Here is a 21,440-nt window from a genome sequence, read left to right on the forward strand (position 1 = left end):
AGTGAATACACAGCAAGCCTTTGAAAGGCTAATTTATAGACAACAACATTTCAGATTTTTGGGCCTACTGGAACCTATGCAGTAAGCTAGAAAATTGGAGAGATACAAAAGAAGGATAGGATTTTCTCAGGCTTTTGTAAATATTTCTAACAAGATTTGAGCATTTGTGGATGAAGATTATGAAGTCACAGTAATATTTGAGATGGAGCAGCAGACGACCTTACGACTGGTGGATTCTAATTCTCAACAGGAGGTAATTCTTTCCTTAGTTTATTCCGAGTGCGATGCTACTCATAGGATTGAACTGTGGGACATATTATATGCTTTGGCTTCTGATATGGCAACCCCATGGATAGTTGATGGGTGATTTCAATGTAATTTGGGATGAGGAGGAGAAGTTTGGAGGCCTATCAGTACACCTCAATGAGAATGATGATTTTAGGCATTGTGTAACTACATCTAACTTGCATGATCTAAGGGCTGAAGAAGATTTCATTTTTAAGAGGCTGGATAGAGTATTAGCAAACATGGAGTTTCAAACAAATGTTCCCAGGTATGGATATTACTCATTTGTCCAAAATAGGATCGGATCACAGCCCTTATTAATCACGTGTGTTCCAAATTTCATGCCTATGAAGAAGCAATTTCAAATCCTTTATTTTTGGACAGAACATGGCACCTTTCAAGATGTTGTGAAGAAAAACTGGATGATAGACTTTAGTAGTAATCCATTCATAATTTTCAATAACAAATTGAAGAAGTTGAAACGAACATTATCAGTATGGAGCAGGGTTACAAATGGTGATATTTTCCAAAAGACTTCTATCTTAGAAGAGGTGGTTCTTTTTCATGAAGCACAGTTTGAAATCAATCCAACATAGCTTAATAGAGAGAGGCTCAACAAAAGGCAGGTTGAACTTATCAGAGTTCTATCTCTCGAGGAAAATTTTTGGAAGCAAAAGTCTAGCATATCATGGTTTAAGGATGGAGATCGCAACACAAAACACTGTCATGCACAAGTGAATAGTAGGAGAAGAAGATTGCAATTAAAGAGGATTCAGAATAGTGAAGGTAACTGGATCGAGGGCAATGAACAAATGGCAGCTAAAGCAATCAATTTTTTCCAGAATAAATTCCTAGAGAATGTCATACCTATTGCCTTTGGGATCATTGATCATGTTCCTAACATGGTAACCTTTTATCAAAATCAAGAACTGGTGAAACAACCTACGAAAGATGAAGTCAAGAAGGTTGTGTTTGGATTAAATGGGGATAGTGCTGGAGGACCAGATGTATTCACTGGGAAATATTTCCAGAGCTGTTGGGACGTAATAGAGGATGATGTATTTAACATGGTTAGGCAGTACTTTAATGGTCATGAATTACCAAGATTCATTACTCATACAAATCCAGTGATATTGCCTAAGGAGAAGGAAGTTGCTACTTTTTCTGATATGCGATCTATCAGTTTGAACAACTTCGTTAACAAAGTGTTTTCAAGAGTTATTCATGAAAGGCTTTCTCGTCTATTGCCTAACCTTATCTCATATGAACAAGTAGGTTTTGTTAAAGGAAGGAGCATCGTAGAAAATGTGTTGTTAGCTTAAGAAATCATTACTGACATTAGGTTAAGGACAAGGGCAGGACCTAATGTAGTAATGAAATTAGACATGACCAAAGCTTACGATAGGATTTCCTTGATATTCATGACTAAAGTGTTAGGAAAATGGGATTTTGTGAAAGGTTCATTGGTGTAGTATTTTGGAATTGTATCTAACAATTTGTATTCAATTTTAATTAATGGCCAGCTGTATGGATTTTTCAAGTCCGCCAGAGGAGTTAAGCAAGGAGACCCCTTGTCACCTACATTATTCATTTTAGCTACTGAAGCTATGTCTAGAGGTTTGAATGCTCTTCATCTAAACTTATATTTTTATGGATTTGGCATGCCAAAGTGGAGCCCTAAGGTTAATCATCTAGTGTATGCTGATGATACTATCATCTTCTCATCGTCTAATGCTACTTTATTACAACTAATTATGGAGGTGTTGGTGCATATGAGGTAGCTTCTGGACAATTAATTAACAAGGAAACATCAGCAATCTATATGCATCATTCAACATGTTTGGAGGTTGTGAACAAGGTGCAAAGAGTGACTGGAATTGGCAAGTAGGAATATGCTTTCACTTACCTAGGTTGTCCAATCTTCTATGCTAGCAGGAAAATGGACTACAATCAGGGGCTTGTTAACAAAGTGCTTGACAAGCTTCAATCTTGGAAAGGTAAACTTCTATCGATTGGTGGCCGGGGTATTTTGATTTCACATGTGCTTCAAAGCATGCTAATTTATTGTTGTTAGCTATGAACCCTCCATCCTCAATTATTAATAAACTTCATAAATTATTTGCTCATTTTTCTGGAGTAATTCAGTAGGAGGAAGAGCTAAACATTGGGCATCATGGGACACATTGTGCTTGCCACAAGAAGGAGGGATTGGATTTAGATCGTTACATGATGTGTCTAAAGCCTTATTTTGTAAACTATGGTGAAATTTTAGAACAAAGCCAACTTTGTGGAGCGCATTCATGAGTCAAAAATATTGCCCAAAAATTGAATGCATTGGTGGTTCCTTTGAGAAGGGGATCTCATATGTGGAGAAAGATGCTTGAATGTAGGTATGATATTAAACACAAAATAATATGGCAACCAATGATGGGTTCTTCACTGTTTTGGTTTGATAACAGGACAGGCTTGGGATCATTGTACTTTGTTACTCCTCCAGACTTCTACTCTGATGGATCTATCCACAACATATATGATGTGATAGTAGATGTCTCGTGGGATGAAGGAAGGCTACTGATATTCTTTCTCAAGAGCTAGCACTTCATGTAATTGAGAACATCGAACCTCTTGTACTACATAATGAATTGGATATACCATACTAGACGTTGGATACTAAGGGCAACTTCACTGTTAAAACTGCCTGGGACTATATTAGAAGGAGAAGATATCCTAGTGTTTCTTACAAAAATATATGGGTGAGAGGCTTGCCTTTTAAGATAGCTTTCTTCATGTGAAAGTTTTCGAAAGGCAAGTTACCTTTTGATGACTATTTTAGAAGGCTGGGATATTTCATGCCTTTCAAGTGTTGGTGTTGTGTTAATTCATCAGAGGAAACAATGTCACATGTACTATTTAGGTCATATGCAGCAAAGACAGTGTGGCAATACTTTCTCTCAAATGCAAGCATTAATATGGAAGGATTGTCGATGCAACAGAAAATTCTAAAATGTTGGGCAGCTCAGGTGGTACCTATGTTAAAGCCTATACTCCAGGCTATACCTTCGATTATAGTGTTGGAACTTTGGAAAAGAAGGAATAGCTATAAGCATGGAGAGGCATTGAGAGTAAGTAGGGTGATTTACCAGATCTCATCTACTCTACAAGATTTGGTAAGACTAAGGAAACCAAGTTTACAAAATATTCCTAATAAATGGCCAGATTTGCTATATGTAATGGAGCAGTAAATGCTAAAGTTGAAAGTGACGAAGGTCTTATGGGAATTACCTGAACAAGGTTGGGTGAAGGTGAATACAGATGGGGCATCAAGTGGAAATCCGAGAAGGATCTCATTTGGTTTTGTGTTGAGAGATTAATATGGTGATATTCTGCATGCACAAGGAAAGGAGATCCATGAAGGGACGAACACTGAAGCTGAAGCTGTGGCTATGCTAGAAGCACTGAAGTACTGTGTGCAGCATGGTTACACACACTTTATACTACAAACTGATTCCATGATGTTGAAGAATGTAGTGAAAGGAATTTGGGTTGTACCATGGATAATTGCAACACAGATAGAGGAGATCAATGAAATTATAGTGAGATGCAGCATAAGGATATCACATATTATGAAAAAGGGTAATAAACTGGTTGATTACTTAGCGAATTATGCTTTAGATAGAGGTGATTTTGAGGCTAACTGTTTCGCACAATTAGATATACAAGGACGAAGATTTGTGAATGATGATAAATTAAAATGTCCATATTCGATAGTAAAGGTTGCGAAGAATTAGGAGGAATGGAGGATAGGAGTGTAAGAAGAAGGGGAAGCATATCCTCAAATCTGTACAGATGAAAGGGTGATGATTAAGTTTATCACTAACTCTGTTTGTTTTTTTGCAGGAAATGCTATTGTATCCGTGCCTTACCACTTAATACAAATTCGTTGGGTGGTATTAGAACCTAGTGCTTATTCCCTTGAAGGAGTATTAGTAGTAGGCATAAGCATGGAAGTAAGGAGGAACTCCAGTATACTAGGGTTGACTTACAGTCATCGAAAGATGGCTTGTGACATTCAGCACCCTAGAGTTTCAATCCTTCATCTGAACACTAGTAATTTCACCATGAAGTTACAAGAAAAGGATTCACAATACTAGAGTTATAACACAAGAATGCGCGGGAGTTTAATCGCTACAATCATGTCATTTATGGGTGATTTGGGCTTTAGGCATTCAAAAAGGGGATCAATGGTTGAATTGTAGAGTAAAACCCTAATGCATTTCATTCACTCTATATCCCAGGAATGGTGCCAAACAAATGTTTTGATAGATCACTGGTGGAGTCCACACGATTTCCTCACCAATCAGTGCATGCACATTCTCGTGCACAATTGCTGGACACTTGAAACAATGAGGAATGAGTGTGATATTACTAATTCTACTAATAATGCAGGAGAAGCTACTATAACTATGCCCTATTCCTTGAGAAATTTTTAGCTGGTGGTATTAGTACATTATACTCATTCCACTAGAAGGGACTTGAGGGTAGGCACAAGCATAGAAACAAGGGTGATAAGGGATAACATTACTATAGAATCATTCAAGTATCGATGGTTTGATCTTCACATCATACACCCTACTATCCTTGTCCCTAAGCTGCTCACTAGTAGCTGTCAATTGAGACTACACACATGGGACACACAAGAATAGAATTTCAAGATAAGGTTGCCCAAACATTTTATCAACCATGTCATGAGAGCCATGTCATGAGAGGTAAGCATTGTTCGTATTCACAAACGGAAGTAATGGTTGTAGTGTGGAATCTAAACAAAATACAATTCATTACTATAACACACTATGAATGGTACCATACAGTGGATTCATTAGATATTTGCTGGAGAGCACACGCAATCCTTTCCAAATAGTACATGTGCATCTATGAGCAAAACTGCTGCACCATAACAGAGATAGGGAATACGGGTGGATTTGTTATTTTTTATGATAATATAGGTACTTTCCACGACCTTGCTCATCAAGAGAAGGGAACAGTCAGATGTGTTTGGATTAGGAAATGGAACAAGACACAACGCATGGTGATGACACATCATAGAATTGCCAAGGCAGTAGAGCATGTTATGCAATATGTGGATGACCATGTGACATACATACACAAAGCTGAATGGCTGATTTTTATCCCATTTATTTGCTTTATTAGATTGCATTTTGAATATCATTTTTGAGTACCTCGCTCAACATTGGTAATAGGGGTTATGTATTCGTCAAATTTACTACTTTCATCTTGAGACGCCCTGGCATTTTGGTTTGTTTTTATTTTTGAGAAATATATAAAAACCAGCCATAGGAACCTTTCTTAGTGTATTTTGCTAAAAACAAATCCTCGTATTAAACTCACACTATATAAAGATTACTTACTTCAATGTGCTAGATGAAAAAACATATCCAAAGAGATCTAAAATCGGCCACAAGTTGAGAGAAATAAACAAAATAAGCTAAAGTCCCGATTTTAAACAAGTCTACTGCCTAGCGATCTTTCTTCATGATTGCAGAAGAAGCCTCGTGATCGCGAAGGCAATGCTTGCCCATGCTGAAAGCCCTCGTAAAATTTGTACCAAGAATCTGAGATTTTGGGTGCCAAGGTAGGCTAACGTGGTTGGACAAAATTTCAGTAAGGTTTGGGTATTTAGGTGAATCTTACTGTAGCCTTCCATCCACAAACTGACGGGAGGCAACACGGACTATTCAGACGCTTGAGGTCATGTTGCACGGCTGTGTTCTTGACTTCAAGGGTAGCTGGGATGATCATTTTTCGATCATAGAATTTTCCTACAACAACAGTTACCATGCTAGCATCCAGATGGCACCATTCGATGCTCTATATGGTAAGAGATGCAAATCTCCTCCCATTGGGTGGTTCAAAATTAGGGAAGCAGAGTTGATAGGGCCAAATATCATGTATTAAGCTATGGAGGAGTTTAAGATCATTAAGGAATGCTTGAAAGTTGCTTAGAGTCGCCAGAAGTCCTATTCGGATGTGCGTCATAGAGATTTGAAATTCAAAGAGAAAGATTAGGTATTCTTGAAGGTTTCCCCCATGAAGGGTATAATGTGGTTTGAGAAGAAAGGGAAATTGAGTTTGAGGTATGTCAGACCGTACAAAATCATTCAAAGGATTGGTCAAGTGGCTTACAAGATCGAGCAACCTCTAGAGATGTCCTTAGTGCATCCGGTGTTTCATGTGTCTATGTTGAAAAAGGTGGTTGGAGACCCATCGCTCAATTTTCTGGTTGAGGCTATTGAGGTTAATGAAGAATTGAATTATGAGGAGATTCTGATTGCCATTCTTGATAGGAAAGTCTGAAAGCTGAGGAATAAAGAAAATGTCTCGGTGAAAGTGCTATGGAAAAACCAACAACTTGAAAAGGCCACATGCGAGGCCGAGGAAGAGATGAATAAGAAATACCCTCATTTGTTTGAATAACTAATTTGTTGTGTTCTAAGAAAATGTTAAGATCTTACTTTTTATAAATTATGTTCCAATTGTACAGTTTATGTTATGGAAGCTCCCTTTTGGCAATATAATACATATGAGGTTACAGTTTGTATTGCTTTCATGCTATGTTATGTCATTGGGTTATAAATATATTGTTAGGATTGGATTGGTTTCTGGGGCTCTGATATGTGGATAGGCCATAATACAGGGGAGACTCCGCCGAAATTTTTGAAAATTGAGGGAGGTAGTCAAATTTGAAATTTCTGGTGTGTGGGAGAAGTCATATTGGGTGTTTTAGGTGGACTCTATATTCATTTGGTATGGACTCTTTGGGTTGTGCAATTATTTGTGGAGTTGGTGGAATAACTTTTGCAGAACGTGGCATTTTTGCGGTCCACTATGTGGCTGCAGAAGTATTACGCGGTCCGCAAATCCGCCGTAGAGTTGAACAAGAGAAGCCCAGTTTTTAAAGGTTGTTTTGCAGTCCATTATGCGACTGCATAACCATTTGTGGGCTGCACTTCCATCGCATATAGAGCACGAGAAATTCCAGAAGGAGATTTCACGGTGCGTTATGCAGCCGCATAACTGCCTTATGGGCTGCAGAACGACTACAGACTTGATCAGGCCAACCCAGTTTTGGGACCATATAGTTTACCTTGAAAATGGTAATAACAATTAGATTTGATTTTGTGGTTCTAAAAATACATGATTTATTTTTATGCTAGTTGTTAGGTAATAGATGCTAAGTGTGAGCTAGAAAAGTAAAATAAGAGCTTGAGATAGTATGCTATGCAAACCGAATGACCACGAATCGGGGACTCAAGCTAACCTACGCTGGGGCTCGAGGTCGAGCTAGAGTGCTTAACTAGGGGTTGTCCGATGAAGGACTAACATACCTAAGGGCCTTGATGATGTCTCTGTATGATCAATGATGAAAAATAAATGAAGAACAATAATGAAACACAATAAATGTAAGCAATAAAATCATAGAAGAGACAATAGAGAATGTTTAAGTTAGAGAGCAGAGATTGTTCTTTCTCTTGTATTGAATATCATGTCTCTTTACAAAATGACAAGGGCTCCCTTTATATAGGAGGGGGAATCTCAACATTGTACAGATGTATTTATTATAAAGATAAATGGCTGGTACAACTATTTAATGTCAAGGTACAGACTTGTACTATTCTTGTAGGCCTGGTCAGCTCTAATCACGTGCCATGGGAAATTACCGCTTGTTCATCATAGCCACCAATTTACACTACCCCGAGGTCGAACATAGGAAAACCTCGAGGTCAAACTTTGAGTTGTGCCTTGAGACTTCTGAAGACGGACTGTGAAATGCCATAATGATCACAGAATTGGACTCTCCGATTTTAGCCGTATAAAGATAGTCCCCGCATTTCTTAGAGTGAAATGATAAGAAACGGTCTTGAATTCTTGCTTCTTCGGTACTTCCATTATGACATTAGCCCATCAGAGCATTAAATGCCATGACTCAAAGGCTATGCAGAGGTCAGTGTCAGCACGATTATCGAGAAGTCCATGAGCCGTTAGTGGTTCGACTCTTCCGCTTCTCAAACGTTGCCCAAACAACTTCTATAAATACCTCAACTGTTTGTCATTCATACTTTTACAATATCTTCAAATTTCCAGAGCTAAGTTATAATCTTCTACATTCATCCCCTCACTATTTTTTCCTTTTCATTCTTTTTCTTAGAAACTTCATTACAGTTATGGCTAAAACCTCAAAAATGGTACCTCAGAAAGAGGGTACCACTTCTTCAACACGCCCATCCAAGGGCAAACCAAAAACACCTCCAAGTATTGAGCAATGTACCCCTAGCCACTTCGATACGGTCTCGGATTTTACCATTGAAAAAACCCCCTTCTACACCGGGCCGATGCGAGCCTATGTCTCGGTACATCAGTGTGGTAACCGACACGAAGAGCGTAAAGATAAACTATCGATGGGGGGAGACAGTGCAAGTAGAGATCCCCAAAGCTGAGGAAATCATAATAAACCACAAAGCTGGCTTCCTCAGCGTATACACATACCCTTTCACCCTAGGCCCTGTAGATTCTTCTTCCCCATTGATAGATCCAGTGATTCTTGACTTTTGCCATCAATATCGAGTGACACTCGGCCAGATCTATCCTTCTGTATTGAGGATTTTATACATGCTCAGATATTTCTCCAACCGGGTCAAGGGAATGACCTTCACCCTCAACCATTTAATTAGATTGTACAGCCCCCCGTCTCTTCCGAGGGGGTCTAATCAAGCTCCACCATCGATCTGCCATAATATTCTTTGCGAACACCGATGAGGAAAAAGACCGAGGATGGATGAGCTAGTTTGTTAGAGTAAGAACCTCGGACATCATCCCTGCTGATAGGATGCCATTCCCGGAGGAATGGAACATGAAGCGTGAGTATTATTACATCGAGCACATTTTACTGCCCCTTTTTCTTCTTCTGAATTGATTTTCTTTCGATTACGTAGCTACCGTCTGGTTCCCCGGCGCGGTCCAGGCCTCTCAGGATTTATCAGACATTTAGACTCCGCTTTTCCATACGACGAGCGTGCTTGGCGTGATTTGGCGAAGATGCGGTAGCAGGCTAATAACAACAGTAAGCTATTCTTGCTGTCGTTGCCAAATTTTAAATAAGTATTCTTTGTGGCGGTAATTTTAATACATCATGCCTATGTAAGCCTCGGGGATGGCGTGTTGATGAGACCGCCTCCTTTTGGCAAAGAATAAACCTTAAAACCCGACAAGGGTAAGAAGAGGAAGAAGGAGGAATCATTAGAGTCTCCAAAATCAAAGAAACCCAAGGTCCCTAAGCCTAAGACCGATGCCACAGTTTTGACTTCGACTGGTTTGGCAAGTCTTCATGAAGATGACGATGATGGCAATTGCCCTTTGGTACAAAGGGTAAGATGGAGTGTTGATGCTCCACGAGCTGTTGGTCAGAAGGCTGCTGAGATGGGGGTGGCCGATGTGGACCAGACTCACACTGAGGAGACCCTCGAAGAGGGTTTGGGCGCAGTCCCCGAGCCTCAAGTTGGACATGGTAGAGTATGTGCTGGCAAACATTTGGTTGGCGAGCTCGGAGGGCCTAAATCCAAAATTATTCAGGGTCGAGAAGAAACCCTTATAGAAATTGATACTGTAGGCGGCTTCGAATCGTGCCCTTCATTTTCTCTGGGGGAAATAAGGGATGCCCAGAACAAGAGTGTCGCCGATGCGGGGACCCCTCAGAGAGAGGATGATGCATTTAAGGATTACTTTGCCGGTGTTGACGAGGACACGGATCTTGATGCCCTTATCGCTCTCGAGGAGGCTAAGAGGCTTCAAAAGCAGGTGATATTCTCAACATACCATTTGTGCCTTAAATATTTACCCTTGTCTTTCTAACTTCTTTGTTGCAGGTCAAGAGATTGTATGACCAAGACTTTTCTAAGCTTTAAGATGAGCTCTCATGTCGTGAGGAGGAGCTCGAGAAGCTCACCCTGGAGCTAAATAAGTTGGATGCTTCCTCTGCCTAAAAGGAAGAGGAGTTGAGTGAGCTTCGGGCAAGTCTAGAGGGATTGCACAAGGAACGGACTAGCTTTGCTGACAGGTAACACGACATTCATGTGCTCATCTTTTTATTCTTATAACTTGATGCTTACTATCTTGTTCCGCTTTTATAGATTGGGCAAAAAGATGCCCTGGTAGGGCAACTTCAAGAAGAGGTTGCAACCAAGGCTATGGAGATCCTCGAGCTGAAGAGGCAGAATGAGGTCGTGATCTCGGAGAAAGACCTTTTACGGGGAGAGTTGGACTTGACCAAGGATCTTTTTCAAAGTGCCCAGAAGGAGGTCACTACATTATCTGTAGCCAAGGCTGAGGCCGATGAAGATGCGTCCTCACACAAGAGAGATGCCTCCACCACAAACGATTGAGCTAGGGAGATATCTAAGAAGGCCGAGCAGAAGCTGGCTCGAGTCATTGCTTATGCTCGTCTACAAGATAGGAGGCAGGCCTTCGAGGAAGCAAGTGTCGAAGGTGTCAATCTCTCTGCTGATATTGAGAGAGACAGAACCTTGGAGGAAGAATCAGCACTTTCGACTACTTTAGATAAGGATTTCGGAAGTGATTCAGCCGGTAGTAAGGGTGAGGAGTAGACTTGCGTCGTCATCTCTGCTTCTCCTTTTCTTTCTTTTTGTGTATGGCCTCCTCGGGGGAGTTTTGTAAGAACACATTCTGTAAATGTATTTTTGAGAATGCAAAGAGGCCCTTTTGTTTCAAGTCTTCAAATTTTATTTTTTAGTGCTTATGCAAAGCTAGTCTTTTGAATCTTGATGTCGGCTCTTTAGAGCCCATACTTTGGGATAGTAGAGACCCTCAATATCGGGCACCATCTTGAGGCTATATTGATAGCCCTTTCAGAGTTCCTTTTGTAGTATCAGAGATCCTCAAGATCGGGCACCATCTCGAGGCTAGACTGATGTTGATAGCCCCTTAGAGCCTATTTTCATATTTATAGAGATCCTCAAGATCGGGCACCATCTCGAGGCTTAAATTGATATTGATGGCTCCTTAGAGCCTATAGTTATAGCGACAGAGCTCCTCGAGATCGGGCACCATCTCGAGGCTAGATTGATACGGGAATCTTGACCCCTCGAATGCCATATGATAGCGTCGTTCGTATGACATGGCCATGAAGTGACTGAGGTGGTTCCGCCGGTACACTTCCCTAAAAGTGATAATGGTCTTGTCAGAATTAATTGGCCTTCAGAGTAGGCAAAGAGTCGCCACTTGCTCTATATATGAGCTTGCTTTCCTCTCATTTGAGGACTTTGCTATTTTGATCAACTCTCCTTCATATAGAGCTTTTCTTCCTTACATAAGTTCTCTCACCATTTTAACATCAAAGCTTTCGCCTATGTTTTCATTTCCCTTCTCTTGTTTAACTATAGTTATGATTTCTGCGCCAAAATCCATTCACCAAGAAGATGAGGGTTCTGCCTTCGTTCTTGCTTGGTCGGTAGTACACCGCCGGTGTCGGGTGATCTAACCTCAAGGTGCTTTGTCTCGAGGAGGGATTTTACATTAGAGAGACCTCCCAACATTCAGGTCCATTAGGAGCATGCACCGACATTCATCTCACCAATAGGAGAGGAACACCTCGAGGCGGTTAGGAGATACTCTGGACGAGGAGAAAAGGTGGTATTATAGGTACTTTCCATGGAAGAGAGCATCATGGCTCATGTAGAGGGGTTTTTAAAGGTATACACATACCCTTTACATTGGTCCCTCTCGATAGAGTCGTGCTCGAGTTTTGCAGAAGATATCGGGTTACCCTGGTACAAGTCCCATCGTTTTGGAGGATAGTATTGATGATAAGGTACTTTGCAGATAAAGTCGAGCTCGAGTTCACCCTCAGCCATCTTGTTAGATTGTACCGGCCTTTGCATTACCGAGGCCTGATTACTCTACGACGTCGATCCACCCGGCATTTTGTTGCTAGTAATGAAGAAGATGGGGACTGAGAGTGGATGAGTTGATTTGACCGAGTACGGACTGTTGATATTATCCCTGCAGAGTTCCTGCCATTTCTTGAGAAATGGAATATCAGACGTAAGTGGTACACTTGTGTTTTTATCAATTTTGTTCATCGTGGAGGCGGACTCTATAAAGATGTTTCCTTCTATTTTCTATAGCAATCCCGTGGCTGCCATACGAGGTCCCTTGCCGGGCGGATTGGACCCGGAAGCTGGTTGCTTGCTCGACTTACGATGAGCGTAAGTGGCGAGATCTGTCCAAGGGTAGATGGGAGGCAAAACACCACTGTACGTGCTGTGAGGTTTATTTTCTTTGAAAAGTACTTTCTTTTATGTGTATTAACTCCATCACTGTATTGTAAAATTTTCCGAGATGAGATTGTGCTCCCTCGGAGAGGAGGAAGGATCGTCGGCTTCGGGGCCGAGGAATGATAACAAACGGAAGGAATCCTCGATGGACGAGCGTGATCATGGCGAGGCAAGCCCTGCTCGGAGGCTCAAAGAAGACGTATCAGCTGAGCCCGTAGCACCCGAGGCTTCTAGCCTTGGAAAATGGTTCCCTCTTTGTCGGTGTCTTCTTTTCCTATCGTAGGTACTTCGAGGGAGAAAGATTTGCTACCGCCATCTTCTTCTTTTGTCGAAGGTACTTCGACGAAAATTCGAGGCTAAGAGCCGCCTAAATCAAGCGAGGTCTCGAGCGATATTATACCCATCAAGAACGGTTCCACTTGGGCCAATGAGACCAGGCCAGTAGGTGCACGCTCAACTTTTGAGGAGGCTCTGTGGCTCTGTTCTGTGGTGAGCTTTAGTTTGACTCTTTTGGTTTTTCAGTTTTGCATTTTTATTTTCTTACTGAGCTCTTTTTTCATAGGCCTTTGACAAGCTCAAGTCCGAGCTGCTCCGATGTGAAGCTAGGTTTCAAAACGCCTTGAACAAGGAGAAATCCCTCAAAATTCTTTATGATAAAAAGGCAAAGGAGTTTAGACACCTTCGGTACGAGATGAATCGAAGCCTGAACTACGAAGGCCGCCTCGAGAAATAGGTAACCTTTGTTTTGAGGGAATGCATATTTCTTCTTCTATCCTCGGAGTTTAATATTTTGATACTTCAGTTGCAGAGTAAGACAGAGGACCTGGAAAGCCTTTGGGGAAAAGTTTGTCACGCCAGGCATGAGTGTAATAAGCTAAGGGCTCAAATAGATGCCCTAGTTGCGGCCAAGAAGAATGTTTTGGCTAAGGCTTCTGACCTCGAGGTGCAACTCCGGAATGCTCGTGAAAATAGCTCGGTTCAGACGAGCAGGATTATAAGGCTCGAGTCTAACCATTTGAAGATGAAGGCTGAGGTCGTGGACGATCGGGCTGAAGCCAAAGATATTCAACCTAAAGCTAATAAGAAAGTAGCCGTCTATTTAAAAGATGTTGTCTTTTCTCGAGCTGAGTCGAGGGGGGCTTCTGATTGGGAGAGTAGGAGCAATGAATATGTCAGGTGCAAATCCTGGAGGGAAACCATCAAAGAGATCTATGCTAGGGGCTTCGATATCTCGGAAGAGATAGAGCAAGCCAAGGCAGATGAATACGACACCAAGTTCCTTGCATCCGATGCCGAAGATAATGAGGAAGGGGCCGATGGGGCCGCATTCCCCGAGGGCAAAGTCGACTAGGCCTTTCCTTTCTGGTTTTGCGTACAATGCTCTTAGAGAACATTGTAAACGAAGCCTTTTATTATTTCACATACACATATAAAAAGGAAGCTTTCATTTTTCCCTTTTCATGAATTTTTCTTTGCTTGTGTATGTTTTTATTTTGTTTTGAATTTTGACGTTTGTCAATGATTAGCCAGATGAGCTGGACTTCGAGGTAAAAACCCTTAGGTTTACAAATTGCTTGTAGGCTCTTATGCATTTGCCCTTAGGCACTTTTTCGTTAACCGTTTCGAGCTAGATCTTCGAGTCGGGTTTTGACTCGAGCTCATTGACCCTTAAGTGTTTGAATTTTAAGCTGGTCTTATGCTCTTATGCGTTAGGTTGGTACGGCCTCTAATTTGGGCTGGCGCTTAGGCTCTTACGTGGTTGGTCGGTACAACCTTTAATATAGGCTGGCGTTTAGTCTCCTACGTGTTATGTCGGTACGACCTCTAATATAAGCTTTATTTTTCCCTCGTTAAAGACTTTTTGAAATTTTTATGTTCGTCTGACTCTTCGAAGGTTTGATAAGAACCTCGATTGTGAACCGCTGTGTAACAATAAATGAGCACCTCGGAAGGTTTTGCTCGATGGTTGAATTTGTTGCAAAGCCTTTTTATCTTTTGGAGCTAATATGATCGAAGCTTTTTTGGTTATGCCTAGGGTAGCCTGATTAATCGGTTCTTTTCGAAGTATTTTCGAAGTAATTGACGGCCTATGATTTTATGGCGACGGTCGGGCACCCTCGAGTCGCGTTAGTTTGGCTAGAGCCTTATGACAGTAGTCATTATGTTTGGCCGTAGCCTTTTAATCCCCGAGTGAGTTAGCCTCGGCATCTATATCTAGGGTATGCCTTTTTAGGGGTCTTACAAGTTCGAATATATAGCCTTGACTTTAAGATACGGATTATGCCTTTTGTAAGGTCTTATAAATTTGAACATGCCTTACTTGAGGTCTTACAGATAGGTTACTTGGCACAAGTATAATTCATATCTTGCTTGAGCTTTTAGAGATAGGTTACTTGGCACAAGTATAATTCATGCCTTGCTTGAGGTCTTACAGATTTGGTGTTGCCTTATGGAGATCTTATGAGCTCGAAGTTGACTCATGGAGGTCTTACACCTTCTAGTATTGCTACATGGAGGGATTTCGAGCTTGAGGTTGCTCGCTTGGAGTCTTATGGCCTCGAGTGTTTGGTAGCTCGATAGGGTGACAGTCGGGGACAATATTTGAGTCATCGAATGTTTTTTTGGCTCTGGAGCAGTTTTTCATAGACTTGATGTTGCCTTATTGAGGGCTTGTGAACTCGAAGTTTCTGGCCCGGAGGTCTTACGACTTTGAGTTTTTGATGTCGGTTCCCGAGTGTTCGGGGAGTTTCTGGCCTTGGGGCTATTTCTTGTAAAAAATAGCAAACTTCTTTGAAGCGCGACACATTTTTATGGTAGAAGATACTCTTTTGATTACTTGGTACAAGTATACATGTTTTCGCCGTTGATGGTTCGATTATTCTATGCAGACACAACTCATTTGACCGTTTGGCCCGATATATCATTTTTCTATCGAGACCTTCTTTGGATCATCTTGATTTCTCCGGGGAGGTGATCTCCTGGGGGTATGCCCCTCAATATTTGAGGTTGATTGAAGAAAAGCCTTGAATACTTGTTAAGTTCTCCTTAGGTAGCATATAGATGTTGCCTGGTTAAAAACCTTGCCGGTAAAACCCTTATTGGGATAAAATCCAATCGAAGGAAAAGAGTGCAATGCATGCTTTAAAACCCAAGGTCTTCAAGCTGGAAGGTTCTTTGATTTTTTTGACCAGACACCTACACACAGGTTAGTGTAAGACGTAAATGAAAAAAAGTGACGGTTTACCTTAGTAGTGATGGCGTTTCGAGCCTCGATATGCTTCAACTGCTTACTTTGGGGACATGGTACGGTCCTTTGCTCATTCACTTGGGTGAAGCCGAGAATGTAGCTTGTGATTGCTACTTCGTTGTTTGCTTATCCTTTGGCTCCTTTGATGTTGAAGGTGTCGATGTCGGTGCCACATCGTGCACTGTGATCATCTCTCTTGCTGCATGTTGCTCCTTGTATGTCGTTTTATTCCATCCTTTGTTGAAAACTTCATCATTTGATGAAGGGGTGATGGTACCGCTCTCATGCAGTGTATCCATGGCCTCAGAGCAAGGCATTGTATCTCATGTCTCCTTCGATTATATGAAACTTGAAATTTTGGCTTGTGCCGGCCATGTTGATCGGGAGGGTGATTTCCCCGTTCGTTGTCTCGCTCGCCATGTTGAATCCGTTGAGGACTCGAGAAGTGGGTACGATCTGGTCGAGCAGTCCGAGTTGCTCCACCACCCTCGACCTGATAATGTTGGCCGAGCTACCTGGATTCACAAGCACACGTTTAATTTGAAATGTATTCACAAGAAAAGAAATTACCAATGCGTCATTATGAGGCTGAGACAGGGCCTCAATGTCCTCGTCGCTAAATGTGAGAGTGTCCTTGGGTATGTAACCTTGAGTTTGCTTTTCCCTGGTGATGGATATTTTCGTTCTTTTGATAATGGTTTCTGTGGGATGTCGATCCCTCCAACAATCATGTGGATGACATGTTGTGGCACTTCTGTTTCATTTTTCATGTTCGCCTCTTTTTCCCGAAATTGATTTTTGACTTGATCACTGAGGAACTCTCGGAGGTGCCCTTTGCTAAGTAGTCAGGCTACTTCTTCTCGGAGCTGTCTACAATCTTCGGTCCTATGACCGTGTGTGCTATGAAATTCGCACATCTGGTTAGGGTTCCTTTGCGATGGATCTGATAATATGGGTTTTGGCCACCCGGTGTCTTTGATTTTACCTATGGCCGATATGATGTCTGAAACATCAATGTTAAAGTTGTACTCAGATAACGGGGGTGCCTCCGTCGGTCCTGCGTGTTTGTCGAATCCGGCTCTACTCACGAGTCCCCGAGGATCCTGACCTTGATCGGCCCTTCGGTCGTTTCGAGGTATGTTACACCTTATGACGTTTCTTCGATCTTCAGTGTATGGTTGGTACCTTTCCTTGTTTGGCTTTGGCTCCTTTGCCAGGAACCTGCTAGGAAATACTTAGCCCGAAGGGGATCCGAGTTGGTCGTCCTCGACCCTAAAGTTCGATTGATACCGGTTGTGTACATCCGCCCAAGCAGTACGATATATTCAACAAAGTTCTACTTTAGTTTCTTTAAAGCTACCAAGCTTTGTTCGTTCAAACCTTGGGAGAAGGCCTGTACTGCCCAGTCATCGGAGACTGGTAGTAACTCCATTCGCTCCATTTCAAAGCGAGATACAAACTCCCGTAGCATCTCATTTTCTCTCTTTTTGATTTTGAAAATGTCGGATTTTCTTGTAGTAACCTTGATGGAACCGGTATGTGCCTTTATAAAAGAATCTGCCAGCATGACAAATGAGTCTATAGGTTGTGATACCACATCATAGACTCTTTTGAAAACGTTTCTCCAATTTTCTTTAACAGGACAGATTCAATCTCGTCGTCGTTTAGGTAATTTCCCTTTACACCACAAGTGTAAGTAGTGATGTGCTCATTGGGGTCCAAGGTTGCATTGTACTTCGAGAGATCAAGCATTCTGAATTTCTTCGGGATGGGTATTGTAGCAGCACTCGATGGGAATGGATTCTCTATGAATTTCTTCGAATTTACACCCTTCAGAATTGGGGGTGCGTCTGGGATCTGATCGACCCTTCAATTGTAGGTCTCCACCTTTTTGTAATTAGCTTCTATCTTCTTTTCGCCCGATTCAATCCTCTTTGTGAGGTCCTCGAGCATGTTCATAATAGGGGGCAGTTGCTAACCCATTGTTGCTCGATCTTTCCGATACTTGTTCGGCTTGAGGAGCCGTTTTCGGTGCTGCTATGCTTGGAGTTTTTTGGTAGATTTGTAGTTGAGCGATCGCCAGCTGTTGTGCCTGGAACATCTCAAAAATGACGTGAAGGCTAACCTCTCGTTCCTCCCGAGCTAGGGTTTTCTGAGCTTCTTGTTGGTTTTCTTGGCATATATTCCCGTTAGTGTGGGAGCTTATATCGACGTGTAGGGTATTGCATAAGCCCATATCCACGGGAATTGGTTATTGTGCATCCTCAAGATTTCGCAGTGGTACATCGGCGCTTGGAACAGCTACACCGTTCTCTCCATGGTCCTCAGGACAGTTGTTTACAGGTGCATTCATAGAGTTAGTCATCTTGACTTGAAATCAAAGATTGGACATGTAAAAGTGTGAAGAATAACTTGTGTTTTCAGTAAACCAGCATGAAAACAATCACTATTATTTTTAGCCCTATGGTGGACGCCAAACTGTTTACCTTGAAAATGGTAATTAAAATTAGATTTGATTTTGTGGTTCTGAAAATATTATTTATATTTATGCTAGTTGTTAGGCAATATATGCTAAGTGTGAGCTAGGAAAGTAAAATAAGATCTTGAGGATAGTATGCTATGCAAACCAAATGACCACGAATCGGGGTCTCGAGGTCGAGCTAGAGTGCTTGACTGGGGGCTGTCCGATGAAGGACTAACAGACCTAAGGGCCTTGATGATGGCTCTTTATGATCAATGATGAATAATAAATGAAGAACAATCAATGAAACACAATAAATGTAAGCAATAAAATCAAAGGAGAGGTAATAGAGAAGGTTTAAGTTAGAGAGCAGAGAATGTTCTTGTTCTTGTATTGAATATCATGTCCCTTTAAATAATGACAAGGGCTCTCTTTATATAGGAGGGAGAATCCCAACATAGTACAGGTGCATTTATTACAAAGATAAATGACTGGTACAACCATTTAATATCACGGTGCGAACTTGTACTATTCTTGTAGGCCTGGTCAGCTCTAATCACGTGCCATGGGAATTTTCCGCTTGTCCATCATTGCCACCGATTTTCCATGCCCCGAGGTCGAACATAGAAAAACCTCAAAATCGAACCTTGAGTCGTGCCTCAAGGCTTTTGAAGACAGACTGTGAAATTTCATAATGATCACAAAATCGGACTCTCTGATTTTAGTCGAATACACATATTCTCGCTCCACTTTGCATCCTACATATCTATTTTGCTGTCCCATCTGCAATCACATACCTGGTTCCGAGGCTGATATTTGGGCTATTTTTACCCGACCCTCATTTTAATAAAGAAACATAAGGGGGTCATTTAAGAGAAAAAAACCTGACGTCTTTAGAGATGGGAAAGAACTAGAGAGAGGAGGAAGAAGGTCCACCCACTCTACTCAACCATCTTGCTCAATCTTGAAGATTCAAGGAAGCCATTTTCTAAGCCATCGCCTATCCAGGTAAGTTCTTGTTCTTAATCTTTCATGCAAGTTTGCCACGGTCTAAGTAGGCCGGGCAGTAGAAGATATGGCATGCATGTATCGATAAAAAGGTCTTGGAGGTGTTGAATTACCTAGGATGAATTTTTGATTGTTTTTGGTTGTGGGGGTGTAGAAAACCTCATAAGAGAACCTTGTAATAAAATTACACACCTAGTGTTCGATGAAATGCTTAAATGAGCTGAACCCATGAAACTCTTCCCAATTATGGTTCAATGTTGTCATGTCTCTATATAGATTGAAGTTGCTAGGAGTTTCGAAACATTTTAGTAATCTAAGGAGAGCTCAAGTGAGGTATGTTGGCTAAGCTTCTCTTGTAGAATCCAATTTCATGATAGTCTCGTAAGTTTTAAGCGTGATTGGACCAAGCCCTTATTTCTAATGTTCCGAGCCATTCCCAGTAAGTCGAGTTATTCCAAATGAGCATTGTGTTGAATGTTACATACTTAAATGCATCCCAATTGCTCCTATCATATTATGCTCTCTTTCGTGAAATTATTCAAGCATGACTAATATATCAAAATGCTATGACTAAAATTCATGTTTCAATTGCAAATTCATTATGCCTTATTTTGGAAGGAAAACTTAATATGTTTAAGACTTTTATTGCTCATACACATATTAAAGTATTTGTTTCAGTATGCTCTTATTATTGATAACCTATTATGATACTTGAAAGTGAAAGAAGAGGATATGAAATATAAAATGCGCCCATTGTGCCAATAATGAAAATTTCACTTGTGGCCAATGGTGCCAATGAAATGAAAGGAATTATGAAAGATTATGAAATGAGTTGTAACTCCTTTATATAATAAATATTTTGGGAGTATAGTTTGGTCATCAAGAAAGGGTAGGTTGGAATAACCTAACCCCAAAACTACACGTGTCTGTGTGGGAGTGATTGGGGTGTAAATCCCCATGCTGATGCATTAAGGTTGTTCCCCTTAATTGGAACGATATTGAAGTGTCGAGATTATTCTTCTTAATTGGGATGAGATGATTTATAGAAAAATATGATGTCGACCCACATAACATTGTAGTGATACGGCTTAGCCGATTGGACATAGAACGAATGCCATGCCACGCACATAGTGGTGTTGTGTTTAGATTCGAGCCCATACTTTTGGGTGAGATGGCTTAGCTGATCGGGCAAAGATCGGACTTCGTTATATAAGCATGGTGTTGTATCGGTTCTAAAGATCTCCCAACCTAAAAGATTGATTATTACTTGAAGATTTACCTCAATCTTGATTTGGTATTTTACTATTATTTGGTTTCTTAGGGATTCGTGTTTCTCTCCTATGGTGTTTTTGCTCAAATAATTGAGAAGGTGTTTAGCCTTACATACTAGTACTATTCCATGTGTACTAATGTCCATTTTGTCGGAGACGCTGCATCTTTAAGGGATGCATGTGGCTTCACATCAGGAAACGTCGATCGGTGATAGCGGTACACCCTCTTTTTAGCTGACTTGGTGAGCCCCACTTCATATCGGGGTCTTGTGCCTTTTGTTTCTTAGGTATAATGTTTTGACGTATAGCCGGGGCCTTATCCCCGGCACTGTCATATTACTCTTTTGCATAAATTTGAGGCTCCGTAGATTTAGTGCGGGTTATTTTCTTATTTAGGAAAGTCAAACTTAAAATATTGTACCTATGACATATATTTCCACTTTTAAACTACGGATGCGTAATATATTTTGGGAAGTGTAAATGGAATTTCAAGAAGAAATGAAATTGACATTGTACATGTTACTCTCTCACTGTCTAACTTGTGATATTCATCTTTGCAATACTCCTGGGTAAAGTCGTAAAAAAAGCATCAAGAAGGCCTGCTTGACCGTGATATCTCGATTGCACCGGTCGCTCCCCAAGGTCGGGGCGTGACACAAGCCTAGGAACCCTTCATCGTGAATGGGAGGGCAGACTCACAATCACGAAGGCTTTCCCATCCTGAGCTTCGTGAACATAGCCAGACTTTCGCAAACGTGAAGAGTAATGGAGTTTGTCCCCCTCCTAGGCCCCTTTATTCCACG

At 41.3% G+C, this 21,440-nt stretch overlaps 1 protein-coding gene across 1 annotated transcript; it reads left to right on the plus strand.

Moving 5' to 3' along the window:
• Positions 1-1,097: 1,097 nt before the first annotated feature.
• On the plus strand, positions 1,098-2,880 carry LOC142180767 (uncharacterized). The gene is made up of 5 exons (XM_075252836.1): positions 1,098-1,556; positions 1,809-2,062; positions 2,221-2,282; positions 2,431-2,545; positions 2,745-2,880. The coding sequence occupies exons 1-5, from the start codon at positions 1,098-1,100 to the stop codon at positions 2,878-2,880; spliced, it is 1,026 nt and encodes a 341-aa protein (XP_075108937.1).
• The last annotated feature ends 18,560 nt before the right edge of the window (positions 2,881-21,440 follow it).

Source organism: Nicotiana tabacum, chromosome 5 (assembly GCF_000715075.1).
Source record: "Nicotiana tabacum cultivar K326 chromosome 5, ASM71507v2, whole genome shotgun sequence".
In the NCBI taxonomy this organism is placed as follows: domain Eukaryota; kingdom Viridiplantae; phylum Streptophyta; class Magnoliopsida; order Solanales; family Solanaceae; genus Nicotiana; species Nicotiana tabacum.